General features: G+C 34.4%; 2 protein-coding genes across 7 annotated transcripts in view; one reads left to right on the forward strand and one right to left on the reverse strand.

The window, feature by feature from the left end:
- Nucleotides 1-17,024, reverse strand: part of rg (A kinase anchor protein rugose) — a 152,462-nt gene that overhangs the window by 38,931 nt on the left and 96,507 nt on the right. The window lies entirely within an intron of this gene.
- Nucleotides 274-4,027, forward strand: LOC105146055 (protein mab-21). The gene has a single exon (XM_011056086.2). The coding sequence runs from the start codon at nucleotides 1,920-1,922 to the stop codon at nucleotides 3,015-3,017; it is 1,098 nt and encodes a 365-aa protein (XP_011054388.1). The 5' UTR covers nucleotides 274-1,919; the 3' UTR covers nucleotides 3,018-4,027.

The following is a 17,024-nucleotide window of genomic DNA, read 5'->3' on the forward strand; positions in this document are numbered from 1 at the left end:
ATATATATATAAACATATATATATATATATATGTATGTATATATGTACATTTTTAAATATATATTATTCAATTAATTGTTTCGTATCAATAATTAAATTATTTTTGCTATGAAAATATTATTTTAATATAATCATATAAAATACATGTTTTTGCTAATTAAACATTAATTTCACAAATTTATTTTGAGGAGAATTGCTAAACATTTTTTTTTCGTAATTTGGTTCGTAAATTTCACGTTTCGTAACATGCAATACTAAAATATGATCGTATCTACGCTAATTAACTTTCAGCAGAATAGCTTTTCTCTTACAGGAAAACATTTTTTTAATGTGCTGTATATCGATTGATACGCATGTACTATACAATTATTATGCCAAATACTTATTTAACATGTATATTATAGAAGCCTTGAACAACTCGTTGGAAGCGAAGACTATCAACTTCATTATAAACCTACCTAGAATATCACGTTCTTATCTTAATTTTATCCTTAACGTTCCGTATCTTCCTTTCTTGGTGATGACATTCGTTACCGGTGCCATTCACTTTTCTTGCTTTACTATGCGTTTGGCCATTTCCAAATACGAATGATAATTGTTATTGCACTCTAACACGAACAGTAAAGATTTCTGTTGACTGTAGAATCTCAAATTACATTTTTCACTACAAGAAATTGCAGTGTTTTTATCATTATAAGATACATTAAGATGCTACAAGATCGTTTTGTACTTTTTAATTTTCTTTATTAAAGAATACATCTTTCTTTGTTTCATATTTCATGAAGTGATGGAAATAACGATTAGAAGATACAATTGCTTCATCAATGCTAGCAATGAATTTTTTATTGCAATTGTTATTGCCATGAAAATTGTAATTATTCTCATTTTTTTATAAAGAAATAAAAACATTAATTATTTTTCAATCGACTTGTCCGCATTTAAAAATACTTAAATTCATTTATGCTCCAAAAAAAATATTTTTCGATCATTCTTATCCAATAAGTTGATTACAATAGTTGCCTTGTAATGTCAATGCTTTGAAGATAAAATAATTTGCATCTAAAAATATTTAAATTAATTTATGCTTAAAAAGGGAGGACATTTTTTAATAAACCTAATCCCATTAGCTGATCAAGAATAATTATTATAGTCCATTGACTTCCATTTCCAATCTTTTGAAGATAAAATATCTTTGACATATGAACAGGAATTCGAGGTAACTCTATCCGGTAATACAGACACGGTTGTGGTCCACCATGTCTAAAATTTCGGAATTACTAAAGGGGCTGCAGAGGAGGTACCGTGCCCTCGTGGATGGGAAATAAACTAAGCAGTTCCTGCATAATTCATGGAGAGGAAGAAGGGCTACCACGAGGGTTGCCTCGCGTTACCTTCGTTCCCCTATCATGCTACGTTACACATAAACGCTGGAGTATCTGTGCCGGATCGATCTTGTAGGTCTGGCGCAGTTAACCACGCCCGTAAAGCGTGGCAGACCTCCGATTGGCTAAAACACCTTACCAGAAGGCGTAATCTGCCGGAGGAGGCGTGCCAGCAACGCTGTACGTTCGTGCTTGCCGCGGAGGATGGGTGACGCGGAGGAGGTAGACATCAGCGCAGTCGGCAATCTGCTCCTGCACGGAGACGCTCGTGATACCTCTTCCTCTCGCTTCGTTGGTGTCTCCAACGCGCAGTGCGTCCTGGCGAACACCAGGTGAAAATTTAACGGAACCAAACCATCGCTGGTTCACGAGCAACGAGTATCGCGGTTTTCCACAATGCGATAAATCGCGCAAGGCGGCTCGATGACAACGCGAAGCAAGGAAAAAGGCCTGGATGAGAAGAAACGAGAATGTAATGAACCGGAGAAGCTGAAAAAAACTATATAATAACCATCCGTGGACTACAGGCGGTGTACGATGTTGGTACCGCCTGATATGATTTCATCCCACTCCAGGATGGTCTATCAGTTCAACAAGTACTTCGGCGAACGGGTGATGAACAGAAAAAGTCAGGTGGCGAAAACCATTCAGGAGGTGTGTCGAGTCGTGCAGGATGTGCTAAAAGAGGTGGAGGTGCAGGAGCCGAGATTCATCTCGTCCTTGACGGATTACAACGGCCGGTTCGACGGCCTCGACGTTATCTCGCCGACGGAGTTCGAGATCGTCATCTACCTGAATCAGATGGGCGTGTTGAACTTTGTGGATGACGGCACCCTGCCGGGCTGCGCCGTGCTAAAGCTGAGCGACGGACGCAAAAGATCCATGTCCCTCTGGGTGGAATTCATCACCGCATCTGGTTACTTGTCAGCCAGGAAGATACGCTCGAGGTTTCAAACCCTAGTGGCGCAGGCCTGCGACAAGTGCACGTATCGGGATTCAGTGAAGATGATTGCTGACACGACCGAGGTGAAGCTGCGGATACGCGAGCGATACGTCGTACAGATTACGCCAGCTTTTAAGTGCGCCGGACTTTGGCCCAGATCAGCCTCTCATTGGCCGATCGCACACATACCCTGGCCTCACCCAAACATCGTCGCCGAGGTGAAGGCGGAAGGTTTCGATATGCTCTCGAAAGAATGCATAGGCCTACAGGGCAAACAATCTGCCATGGAGGGTGACGCTTGGGCGTTGTCGTTTATCGACGCGGAGAATCGATTGTTGCAAGGTGCGAGTAGGAGGCGTTGCCTCAGTATACTGAAGACTCTCAGAGACCGGCATCTCGACCTACCAGGGAATCCAGTCACCAGTTATCACATGAAAACCCTATTACTGTATGAGTGCGAGAAACATCCGCATGAGGCGGAATGGGATGAGGGTTGCCTGGCCGAGCGAATAAACGGCATATTTCTGCAGCTAATCTCCTGCCTGCAGTGTCGCAGATGCCCACATTACTTCCTACCGAATCTTGATCTGTTCAAGGGAAAATCGCCCAGTGGTCTGGAAAACGCCGCGAAGCAAGTATGGAGACTCACCAGGGAGTTGCTGACGAACAGTCGCGCGTTGGAGAAACTATAGTGGCCGACACGGCTGTGGTTGATCATCGTATGATTCGAACTAATCTCGCAAATTTTATCACACGTTCCTGTAACTGCAGCGTTGAAAGACTTCGACGCGCGAATAAAATACTTCTAATCATACAATGACCGTACAAGGACTACGCGAGAAATCATCGATTAGAGAATAGTGACGTAAAACAAACTCTCGGGCTTAAGAAAAACTTTTGATTCTTATCGTTATTCAACGTATTGCCAAGTCGTCAAGAAGATCTGTATTTTCCTGGATTTCGCAGATCACACATGTTATCAATGTTCTCCGAAGATATTCTGTGTGTGTTGTAAGAAGCAATCCTCGCGAGATTTATTATGCGCGTATGTGATGTTTGGTGAACATGTGATTGACTCGCAGACGATCGAATTAGTGCCATAAATAATCTCTTCGACGTTAGAGACAGATTTCGTTTCTACTGTCGGCGCGAAATAAAATAAATAAATATATTATAGCCGCAAGAAAATTATCATTCAATTCGTTGCAACGGCGGTTTGCAACGCTGTAACAATGCGCGTGAAACAACCTTTAACTAGTAGTACAGAAATCTTACTATCGAGCGAAAAATCTATTATTCTTCGCGATTAACTCTTTAAGATCTTCAAGTTACGACGACTATTTAAAGATAGAATTTTCTAATAACGAAAAGTATTTCTTATATCATTTTTCTTTAATCATTTTAAAATATGATACCTTTTTATTTCAAAGTAATACGAATCTTTAAGCTTAAGATTGCAAACACTGCCATATCGACACTTAAAGAGTTGACGCGACTAATCAGTTTTAATAACGTTTTCTCAACATGCTGATTAGAATGTTCGTTCTGTAGTTTTTGTGATCGCGACTACGGTTAAAGGATTAATCTCTTAAGGGTTTCTCTCTTAAGTCCCTCGCGCAATCTCCGCCGCCTATGTAAATAAAATTTGAAAGATATTTATTGAACTGTAACGAAATGTGAAATATAATACTATTTATATGGATGCCTGGTCGCGTCGGTTGATGACACATCATGCACACCCACTCCTTACCCCACAATGTATCGTTCAAAAAATCGGTCGTCGTAAATATCGTTGTACTCCGTTGATAGTCAACCGCGCGACGATCGTTAAACGTTTTGCTCGCGTTGAACGCGCAACTGAGTCAGAGCAAGTTGAGTCTCGTAAATTTTAAAGTCGCTCTCACACTTTTTTGTCGTTTGCGTCGCCAATGGGGATCGAGGTGAGGAGGAGACACTCTGGAGAACGCCATCCACACGCACCTTTTTTCGCGTTCCGACGCCTAGCGACGGCAAACGACCCGCCCGACATTCGATCGTCGCAAGAAAACAGAACATATCGTCACGTTGATAGAAAAGTGAGACAAATAAAAATTAGTATTAGGGTTACAGTATCCGAATTTTGAAAACTTATAACTATAAGAAAGTTTAAAAAAATATATGTAATTGAAAGCATAACACGGAAAAAGGTAAAGTTATTTATTATCTTAATTAAAACGTTCCAATTCAGAACTTTTAGTATACGCGATGATTTTCGATCCTGTACTACATGTATTAGGTTGATTATGTCCTGGGTTAATTACTTTTCATTACTTTTACAAATATACAAAATGATTCTTACATATACATATAGTATATATTTATAAAATATTCGTAAAGGCGTATTTAAAAAAGAGAAGAATAGAGATCATTATTTAATCAGATGTTCCTAATATTTCAAAGAGAAGAATGCACAAGACAAGTATGATCTAATTGTGTATACTAAAAGTTAAAAATGATCTGATGAAAAATTGCTCTTTGTTGAAACTTAGAGATGTATCACTTTCTGTCAACGCGATTATATATTTAGCGTTTCCACATATTTTTATCGTCTGTGGGATAATCGGTTTTTCTAAAGACTACTGACATACCAAGGTTAAATGACTCACGACATGCACTAAATACAAGTAGTAGAAGATTTTTATGAAAAATTATTTATGAGTTTTATGACAATGATCGTATACGCGCGTAAAAATTGCCGGTTATCTCCTCGTCGATTTCGTTTCTCTTCGACACGGGTCTATAATTACCATCGTCGTTCCTTTTTGTTTTTCAACTTAACTAGCCTTCCTTTTTGATAAGCTAATTGGACCTTATCTCAATGTTTTACCGCGAACTTATAAATGCGACGGCCCACGGTCTACGTAATAACTTGTAGCGAACCGGACGGGTTTTAAACAGCTACTCCTAACATGAAGAAGAGCACCGTCCTTGTATAGAAAGTGCAAGAAAAAGGAACGCATTTAGTTGATAACCAAATGGCCTCTTGAGAATTATATTACGCGTCGTTTAAGTGTTATAAGCGCAAGGATAAAGTCTTATTACAAATAAGATATTATTTCATAAAATATTATCTGAATACTACGGAACTGATTTTGCATGTTCAGTTGTTATATTGAACCTTTATTGCTTTACAATTAATAATTGCAAGCTGGTTATATAATTAACAATAAATATGTCTATACTGTATCAAAAAAGTGTAATATACTTTTTTCTAAGGATCAGTAGTCAGAAATTTAATTAATTTTTCATCAAATAATACAAAAAATCTTAATTTTCTTAAATAAGTAACGTAATAATATAAATAATGATATTAGCAATCTGAGCAGAAATAAACTAGATTGCTAGCTACGGGCGATAGTTAACACGTAAGGCAATCATGCGAAACGTAGCTCGTGCAAGATCATTTACAATTAATGGATATTACGGCACATTTCGAATCAGCCGCCGTGTGAACACATGTTTCAAAGACATTTTACTCAAAGCCTAAAAGGAAGTAACAAATGATTTCGCACGCGTAATAGATTTGAGACCGCGCGTTCGTTGTAAAGACTCATCCCTGCTGGCATAAACGACCTTACAACTGGCATTCATTCAACAATTAGTAATAATTGTGTTTACCGTACGTACATCAGAGAAATTTCAAATATACCCGTCTTTGTACATAATCTTTGAGAATAATCTCTGTAAGTAATGGATGAGCTTTTCCGCCTCATACAAATAAAATTTTTTTTAGCGCGAACATTGATTTCATAATCTGACGGATATCGATATCTGAATTAATCTATTACATAGCACAAATCATATAAAGATAGTCAATAAAAATAAAATTACAAATCAGTTATCAACAGTAATAAAATGTATATACGAGAATATAAAAAAATTATGCTTGAAGTTATTTGTACAGAGATATAAAACATATAAGTTGTATAAATATAAAAGAGAATATTATTAATATCAAGATCTTGATTCAGTATGTATGTAAGTACTTTCTTTTATTTTTTATGAATGCAAAGATAATCAACTATTGAATAAAAGTTAAATCTGCAATTAAATTAGTAAAGCGAATAAAGCAAGTTACTCGCGCAAATTACTTGGAATTATCTTTCAAAAACATGGAAAGTTACATTACATTAAGAAGATGATTCGTTCGATAATATGTAAGGAAGTGAAATTTACATTGTAATAGTTCCCGTAGATTGAATTCATGTAGCATGTTATTAAAAAGAAAAAAGTATTCAAAATACGGTTTTGCCGAAATAAATGGATGCTAAGATACCGATCTGGAAATAATTTTGTTGGACTAGCAAAATAATTATCACAAAATAATTATGTAAAACACTTAAATATTGATACTGCAAACAATTTTACAACATTCAATAATCGGCGCTCAGTTTGTTTAAATGAAAAATTGTAAAATTCATGCAACAATATTATTAGATATCAAGATCTGCTTTGATTACTTTCGCTTATTTGTTGAATATTTTATCATCAATTTTCACTTCCTTGTCGAAAAAAATTTTATCAAATCATCAAAATAATTGCATAAGAAACTAAAATATGATGAGCAAAACATTTTGACATTCTAACAATCTGGAACGCTTGTAATTATTTTGATAGTTTAATAAAATTATTTTCAAAGTTATATCTAGCTAAATTTTCAAATATTTTAGCAAAATCGTTTTTTCTGTATAATATATCTTAATTTTCACTCGTGCAGGAAAAATTAATTTCTTCTACCAGTTACATATAATGACTTCATTAGAAATCCTTTGTCAGTATCCAGTTACATATAATGACTTTATTCGATATCTTATGTTAGAGAATTCCTCTCAAATATATCAAATATATCGAGTACACAGAGTAGAAATAAAAATTTCACTGTTACTATTAGATTTACTTTACGTTTCATAGCAACGAATAATAAAACGCTTCGTACGAATACTTTGTGCAACGTAATGTTTTTAAATTTCAAATAACACGTGCTAGTTTGCACATCGTAACTTCGCGAGGTGACTACAAATTCGACCCGAATGCGCGATGACTTGTATGAACAAATTTACATGCTTATCGGTTTATCACCGTAACTTCCAAGGCGTCTGACAGGCAACTGCTTCGTAAACCGTAAGAACAACAAAAAAGCCATAACTGATTAGAAATGAAGTAATTACAATAAATTATTATTCATAACGACAAAGTTAGTCATTAGGCTTGCTGACAACGATAATAAAATACGATCGCTGTCAATTAAATTATATGAGTCTATTAATAATATTGTTCTCACATTGAAAAAAGAATTGCATTAATTGAAATTCTTGGAAATGGACAAATCCGGAATTTTAATCCGGTTAAATCTATATTATATATTATAATTCTAGTTGAGATAACTGGAATTTTGATTAACGTGATCAGAATTTTCTGGTTCGCCCGATTTCAAAGAGAAACTTTTCTCAATGCAGAATGTTGATCATTTGCACTTTTAATATTTTTCAGTTCAATCACTGCCTGCCAATAACTGTCGGCCAAGAATTTATTCCCGTTTAACATGTGATCAGCAATGCAGGATAGGTATTTTGTGATCAATAATTTACTCATTTCATTGACAAAATATAACTTAAAAACCAGAATTTGCTAAAACATTAATTATATGCAAAATTTAGGTAAAATAAGTTTTCATATATAATGGTTTTCACATATTATGTAGCATAGCTAATGTGATGAACAAAAGATGTTATCGACAAAAGGCTCAATAATGCTTTTTAAGTTTTTAAGTTATGACATATCAAAAGTGTAAAAATTTGTGTTCACAAAGGACCTTTTGATATATATGTATAATTAGTCAACTTTACACTAATTGAAAAATGATCAATATAAATAATTGAGGAAGACCATATTCGATCAAACCGGATTTTGATGCTTAAGGGGATCCTAAAATGAATGTTTTATCAATTTTTTCAAGTATTTTTCTAACTGCCTTTATAGATTAAAAAATCCTTCTCCATAATTAAACGATAATGTAATCCAAACCGGTCTTTATGCCAAAAACCAAAAAAGGTAAAAAATTACAGTTTTGTTATTGACTTTTAATGTCATCTTGTAATGTTTGCTTTATATACGAGTTTTATACTTCATAGGTATAAAATAATCTTGGTTTGGACTAGAGAATTATATGAACAACCAATGTTGAGTACTTAGAATTAGATTTAGATACTTAATACGAAAGCTTAGTTAGTTAGAAAATTTGTACGTAAGGTAATTGATCCAGAAATCGTTAGGTTCACATATTTTAGTGCTTTCTGTCAATCGTGAGGCTTAGCTGATATTTTTATTAGTTCCAAGGAAGTATTTACAATGTTATGTTATATTATGAAACTCGTAAATATGAATTTACTATTGATTAAATCGAATATGTGCAACAATCGAGCCTATATATGATTTCGATCAAATGCTTCATTGATATAAGTATTGATAAGTAAGATTAAGAGATACCGTTTGACATCTCGTGTGATTTTGGAGTATTAGCAACTGGCATGAGGTGAATTGAGCTTCGAATTATAACTCAAGATCGCAGTTTTACGTACCATCATATATTATGGTTTCATATAAATTTCATAGTTTTTTTTTTACGTGACAAGCACTGGTTCACCGAAGCACGTAGTCGTTCGAGTAATCGCCATATCTGTCGATTACTATGACTAGGTGAAAAAAATTCTCGTCGAAAAAATCGAATAATAATGTATCCAAAATCCAAATAAAAAATTAGATCTGTAATTGTTATTATCTAGACTCTAGACATTCTACGGACCAGTAATCGTCATAGGCATAGTCGAGTTAATAAATAGATACGCAAACAAATAAAGGATGTCGATCATTGGATCATTTCTGTCGATAACTGATACATCTAGAACAGAGATCGGCACTACTCGAAAAAAAACTAATTTTACAATTCTTTCTTGTTGAAATACCTATTAATATTTATTGAAAATTTGTAATAATGATAGTTCTAAAAAAAAATAAAATATAAAAAATTATAAAATATATATTATATATATTATATTAGGTGTTGGAATTAATTCGTAGCGTTTTACAAGTGATGGGAAGTACTTTCATTAATGTATTTTTTAATGCTCATGTGAAATAAATAACATTCTTTCATTAAAAAACGCTACGAATTAATTCCAACACCTAATATATATATATTATATATTTTATAAAAAATTATGAAATATATAATTACAATATTATATATATATATATATGTGTGTGTGTGTATGTGTGTATTAATTTATGTATCTGAAATCATTCCATCGTTCGTGTATGCAATAGTTAAACACGTATGGCGATTTGTGGAACATACTCATGACGATTATTGGGCAAACCGTTATGACGGCATGACAATAACTCCTACATTTGCTTTTCTAATTTTTACGAAGAATTTTCTTAACAGTGGCAGTAGGTATAAGAATCTTAAAAATTTTAGAGTGATGTTTTATTTGTCACAAAAAATTGATTTAAAATAATCTAAAATAATATAAAATAGTCACTCATTTTTCAATCTGAAAAATATAAATTTGCAAAGTCAAGCGTTTTGGTTAACATGACGATTACTGGACCCACTACCTTATGTGTGAATGTAATATTGATGTAGTATATATAAAGATATGTCACCATAAAGGTATGTCACATTTTCAGTAAAACAGCGATATCATCAGAATTCGGGCTTCACTTTAAGATCCCCTTAATAATATTAAATTAAAATAAAACAAAACTTAAAATTGCAAGACTTACGAAAGAGCTATTTAAATCTTATTTTGTACTTTATGTTATATTAAGAAAGATAACATTTTGCATTCTTTCCCCATCATTTATGTCTTTAAATGGATGATCGTTTTAAGTATTACGTGTGGAAAAGGTCTATAAGAAGATAGGAGAAATGACAACAAGAGAAATGAGAGGAAGAGATCTGGTTGCAGCATGCAAATGACTTTGGCCGTTCTTTTCCTTTTTTTCTTACGGTTCTGTAAGGAAGGCAGCGAGGATGTTTTATCATTGCATCGGTCCCCCGAATTCGGCGCGAATCGCACAGGGCGAGACAAAGGTAGGAAAAGGTAGGAATCCGCGAAAACGAACATTGTAATTGGTGAAGGGACAGGAAGTGGACAGGGATGGAAAGAAGAACACACAAAAAGGATCGCGAAGGAATCGAAGACGCGTAGGCCGTGGATCCGTGATCTTCACTCCACGCCCGCGCGTGAGCGCTTGGTACGAGAGTCCGGTGCACCGATCCGGCTCTCCTCCTTCGGGGTGATCCCGGTTGGTCTCCTCGACCAGCACGGACCTCTCCCGCTATAAAACGTCCAGATAAAGCCGCGATGTTTATATGCAGGGATCGCAAGGAGAAGAGAGAGGAGTGCCGTGTAGAAGGAGAAGTATACCTGCCGGCCGCGCGCGCCGACAAAATAATAAGACAAAAGACGCCGGGGGTGGACGATGGTGAAGCGAGGGGAGGAAACGGGCTGCGATCAGGTAGGAATGAGAGGAGGAAGAAAGAACGAAGAGGAAACGCGCGAACGCTGGAGAGATAAGTCCGTGCGACCGGGAAGGATGAGGAAAGAGAGCTGTATTGCAGACACAGTGGATGCTGCGGCACACGAAAGGGCGAAGGGGAGGCGAAGGGTGTAGAGGCGATCAGAAAAGGAGGAAACCGGACAGGAATGCACGGACGAATGCGTCGTGTTACGAGCTACCCGACCGCGACGCTTATCTCACGAGAGAGTGAGTGAGCTCTCATTAGAATCTTCTCTCTCCCTAGCTCGACCGGCCTGTAAGGATTCATGGACGACGATCCTTGTCGCGCCGATATACCGAGACTGGAACGGGATTACTGTACTTTATACATCCGTAATTTACGTTTATCGGAATGCAAATAGTCGAACGCCACGCGATCGACGTTTGTCTCTCGACGATTTCCATAGAGAAGGTAACGAGCGTTCGAAAGATCGCGAAGTACCTTTTATTCTTCATGATTATGTGAAACGCAAGACTTTCTAGATCTTTCAAGAAATAAACATATGCAGCAGATATGTTAATCCTCCAGAGCTGATATCAAAATCTGTAACACATTATCGTTGATGGGGTCCTATATGGTAATCATTTATGTTAATTACTTTGTTATTCAAATGAATTAGTTCTAAAGAATCAAAATGACGTAAAAATGAATACTAGTATATTTTAATAAGAATAATCTAAATTTCTAACATAAAGAAAATTATTTAATAATGATTTTGATTTATAATTGAACGAATCTGATAGATTCACCATCAGCTTCGGAAGATTAATAACAAAATCCATTCTTATTTTAACGATCGAAGAGAAGTTTGTACCTTTCTTCTTGAAGATGATAGCAACGATTAAATTTTCATTGTAAAAGAATTCATTGAAAATTATCTAACAATTATATATATTTTTAAATTTTGGCCCGCTTCAGTTCATCTTGTACACAAATTTTTCAGAAAATGAAAATCTTAAATTACGCTGGATTTTATATCATATTCAATTCTGTATCATATTTATATCATATTCAACTGCGCACTGAATTTAATATTCAGTCTTGAAACGCAATCGTCTCTAACAGAACTAGAATAATAACATTACAAATAAAAATCTTTTATACTTATATATTTCTTTCACCGACACCGAAAATTTTAATTCATGAGAGGATACATCCGTGTATATTTTATATCTGAACCTTCAAAGCCCGAGCGCTTATATGTCAGATCGAATTTTGGGCAACTCATCATGCTCTCGCTGTGTCTCAATTTTATTAGGCCCTCGACAGAGCGTTTCTTCCAAAAAAAAGAAAAGGAGAAAAGCGTCTAACCTACCGGTAATGTGATACCGTCTGTCAAATTTTTTCCTCTCTTTATGCACGCGTGAATTTGTAAGACACCACAAGAACTGCTGCGGTGGAAGCGCCGAAACGATTGTAAAAATAACGCGGGAGCGTTAGTTGACCCCGCCCAAATTGCGCTCGCAAATCGTGTCGGTAAAAAAATGTAAATATCACTTTCGGTCTCGTCAAGTATTTTTCTGCATTCAATAAATTGTGGACAACCGCGTAACTTGCACCGCGGAGAGACCGAGAGAAAATCTTTTGCAATAAATCGTCCGAATTTATAGAAGTTATTATCCGATATCTGTTAGTAATACATACGAATAACTGTCGGTCTCTAATGTATTCACATTTAATATTCGTCGAAATTGTTTGTAAATTCAGAGATTCAGCGAAAGAACCCATTAACACGGTGCTACGATAAATTCTAATGGTGGAGTATCTAGATTTATAGAACTGGCTGTGCGTGCACGTTTAATAAAAGAATATTGTATTTTTGTACTTTTCTAATTCACGAATCGAAGAAGACTCTGTAAGTATGAAATATTTTCAGTGTTATTGCAAGTAACTATTCTTGGATTTTTTTATGAATAAATTATAAATATAACTACTATCTATCTCGTAATGTGTAATAACAATAAATAAAAGTAAATAATCATGAATGAGCAGTAATTTTTTTTAAAAAAAGATAATGTGAGATTTAATTTATTATTTGTTGTAATTACAATAAAAGCGTACGTGTTTCAAATTCACAGTCTTCTTCAGCAGTGTTCCGAGGAAACTTATCAAATATAACCATATAATAGATAAATGAATGCAATAATTAAAGCTATACGTACAAATTAAAGTTAGGAAATTATATCAAAAGCAAATAAATTATCTTAAAATTTAATGTAATATCTTTGTTATGCTCGTTTCTTTGATATTGTGATAATATTGGTAACTATACATTATTGCTTTGTACATATAATGCGAGTTTAACTTCTTTATATATATTGTATTTTAATAAAAGAATGTTAAAAACAAAAATATCTCAATTACTTCTCTCAATAATATTATTTTTTTTAATATTTAATATTTAATTTATTTAATATTTCCATCAGAAATTTGTACGTCTGTACGTAGCTTATTTATTTTGTCAGGCGATCAGAAGAAATTCGCGATGATCTGACCTGTTTTGTGATGAAGGTAATCTCGATTGCGATGAGACCATTCTTCGTTTTGGGTCGCATGTGCGCTCTTGTACTCGCGGTACTCACCCCCGTAATTTAAGAGCACTTACTATCGGCATTATCCTACGGAGTTACAGCTTTATGAGCAAAACCACTTAGTGTATCGCGACCGTTTCAACTAGGGTCATTGCGTGCTGACCTGCAACATTGATGAGGACGAGGGAAGTAACGCGCGCCTTGAATGTGCGTCGGAACGTTGTCGGCACGCGAGATTGCTGCGAAGGGTAGCGTTTCGTGCAACGTGGAATCGAGTTAGCATCTGACACGCTCTGGAAAGCTTACGTTAATCTTCGTGTATATAATCCTTCCGGAAAAAATTTTCTCCAGTCACTGCACGATTTTATGAATGATTGACGAACATAGAGTTGCACTATTTGAGACATTAAAATTTGTTTGGAAGAATTGCATAGTAAAAAATATTTTGTATTGTGTTAAAATTGATTTTTATTAAATTTTTTTTGCATTGAATTTTTAATATCCAAATGTTAATTTAATATAATGTGATTATTTAATATAATGTATTATTAGAATATTTGTGTTAAATTGATATTTAATATTTTTTAGTGTTAAAATAATACAGTTTATGAGTAAGTGATCAAATAGCATAAAAATAATGCATTTCCAAATGTAAATTCTAAAAAATAAATGAATAAAATATTAATTAAAAATATATATTGTATCAGTGTTAGGACTTTTGTATTAATTTTTTACATAATATTTGTGTTACTTTCTAACAATATAACATAATATACATCTTATGTTAACTCTCCGAAACATGAATTTATCTCTTCTATTAGCAATAAGGATTTTTGAGAAATAGAACAAATTTTATTGTTTTAGATTAAGTATAAATCCGAAAAAATTCTGATATCGTGAATTGTCGAAGTTTCAACGACTTTTTATTATTATCAAAATTTATTTTCTTTACTTTTAACAAATTTAAATTTAAATTATCTACCAAAATTCACAATCAAATTATAAATGGTATCTATAAAGACTTAAATTTGAATTTTTAATATCCAAGTGTTAATTTAATAGGCGAAGGATTAAATTCATAAAGATTTGAGTGGATCGTTTGGAATACGTTAAATTTAACACAAATTTTCCAGCTGTGTATAAAAAATTCGTATATAAGAATCTAACCAATTTCAAAATTAAAGATCATACAAGATCATCAAGATATCGGCGAAGGGCTGATGATCGACTGTTAAAGCCCACATCCACGCTACCACAACTGCGCGCATTATGCCCAGTTGCAAACAACACAGCGAAAAATTCACAATCACCCATACACGAGAACGAGAGACGTGCATCTGGCATAAATGGCTCGATATTAACGTGAAAGATAAGCGAAACGATCGCAAAAGGTATATCGAGGGTTAATAAGATAAGCTGAGCCGTTAGGTAATCTCTCTTTTATGAAGTCCGACGCGAGGTGTTATCCCGATGGCAATAATCACAGCACTTTGCGTACGGGTTTAACGAGCATCGGTTACCGGCACGATGGAGTCTGCCGAACGGTAAGTCTACAAAGTAAACGCGATAAATGATTTTTTTACGGTCCACATCGGATATGTCAGCTCATCCGCTATTCCCGCATATCTCGCCGACGGTTCGCGATAAGCACATACCGAATTCGTTCGTCGATAGACGTGCTCTTTATTGCCCCGAGGAATGCAAAATTAATGGGATTTTTCAATAAGATTCGAGCACGAAACAGGTCTCATTTTATGGCCGCCCCATTCCGAATGGTGCAGATAACGACGCTGAGTGGGTGAGAAAAGTGTCCCGGGCATCCGGTGATCTGGTTAACGTCCTGAAAGAGAAAGAGAAAGAGAGACAACCGCCTGATCGAGTGCAGGAGACGTGGATGCATGCAGAGGCGGCAAGCTTTGTTTGACGAGAAGTCGCTTCTTCTTTGGAAGTCTCCTCCCTGCTGTACACACCGCCGTCCTAAATCTATTAGGTCCCGAATGTGTCTCGAGACGCGTTTTACTAAATCAAATGGGAATGTGGAGAGCGCGAAAGAGCCCCGAATGTAAACTGACTTTAAATTTCAAAGTGGTAACTTTGTTATGATCTTTCGAGAGAGAGACGTATGCGCTATTAAGTGCTGCTACTTCCGGAAGAAACGCGAGTACTTTTTCTTTTCTTTGTACAAGGAAAGCGTAAAAATCAGCGTCAGTCGAATCAACAACTTTACGGAATTTGTTTTAATTCTATCAGTCATGTGAAATTTTGTATTTTCTGTCAGCAATATGAGTTAATGTAGATTTTTATAATGTTTGGACTGTGAAAATTTAAAAAAATTGTAACATATACTCATGAAAGTTAAACAAATTTTTTATTATCATAGAATTGTATTTTACTTATTTTTTTTATAGATTTAAAGAATTTCGCTCAATTTTTATATTTAGGTCATTCGCGTATAAAGATGAGTCGTACAATTGCAGAGTATAAAGATTAAAAAACTGCATAAGTGTCAACTAAAATTTGTTGCAAATTAAGACCTCATCGATGTGGTGAGGTATATTAATTTTGCTATTTATGCTTTTAATTAACTGACGAACTTATTATGTAATTAAAAATATTTTTAGATTCATCTTTATTTATCTCCCTTCTTATAAAATTGATTTTTATGACTAAGGTATCTTGCTGTCACGGTAATATATATATATATATATATATATATATATATATATATATATATATATAAATGGTGCCCATAGATTGCTGTGCCCACATCGTGTCACTTGATATCTCATTTGATATCTAAAATATGTCAAATATCTTCCTGAAGACATAAAGATGCCTTTAAAAGACGTTAATAACATAATGTATGTATTTCTAGCTAGGTATATGACTCTGATAATGAACTATCGAACGAATAACACTTTTAAAAGACTATAACTGCAGCTTTTTGTAAAGATTTGAAGAGCTAAAATTACTTAACCTTTAATAGCTCTATTATTATCTACAAAATATATAATTTTAAAATATATAATATATAATTACGCGATTGATCTAAATGAACAAAATTTTCTATTCTACTAGAATTTAAAATACTGCAAAAAAAGAACGGTTTACTAAAATTTTGTTTAGACCATCAAAATAATTATGTAGGACACTCAAATTGGTTGCTAGAATATTAAAACTTTTTGCAACATTGATCTTTAGTAGGTTTGAGATTTTTATGTAATTATATTGATGAATCAACAAATATTATTTTTAAATTTAACTAAATTTTTAAATACTTTAACAAAATTATTTTTTCCATGCGATATGATTCTTTAAAGTCCAATATATTTAGCCAGCAAAGAATTAAATTCTGGTATTAGAATGCTAAATTTTTAACGTGATCTTTTAAAATTTTTTTAGAAATTTTTCATACTGGATATTAACCACCGAGTGCCATTAAATTTGTAAAGAAACACCGAAGAAGAATCGCAAATTACTTTGCCACGTGGCACTGTAATTTTTCGAAGAACGCAATTCCATAAAAACTTGGAGGAACTTTTGTGATCGTTATATTTCACGAG

The sequence above is a fragment of the Acromyrmex echinatior genome, chromosome 8, assembly GCF_024713525.1.
Source record: "Acromyrmex echinatior isolate Ae372 chromosome 8, ASM2471352v2, whole genome shotgun sequence".
NCBI classification, from domain to species: domain Eukaryota; kingdom Metazoa; phylum Arthropoda; class Insecta; order Hymenoptera; family Formicidae; genus Acromyrmex; species Acromyrmex echinatior.

Bases quoted from the DNA above. Each gene is read 5' to 3' on its own strand.
- LOC105146055 (XM_011056086.2), top strand. From the start codon at position 1,920: ATGTTGGTACCGCCTGATATGATTTCATCCCACTCCAGGATGGTCTAT.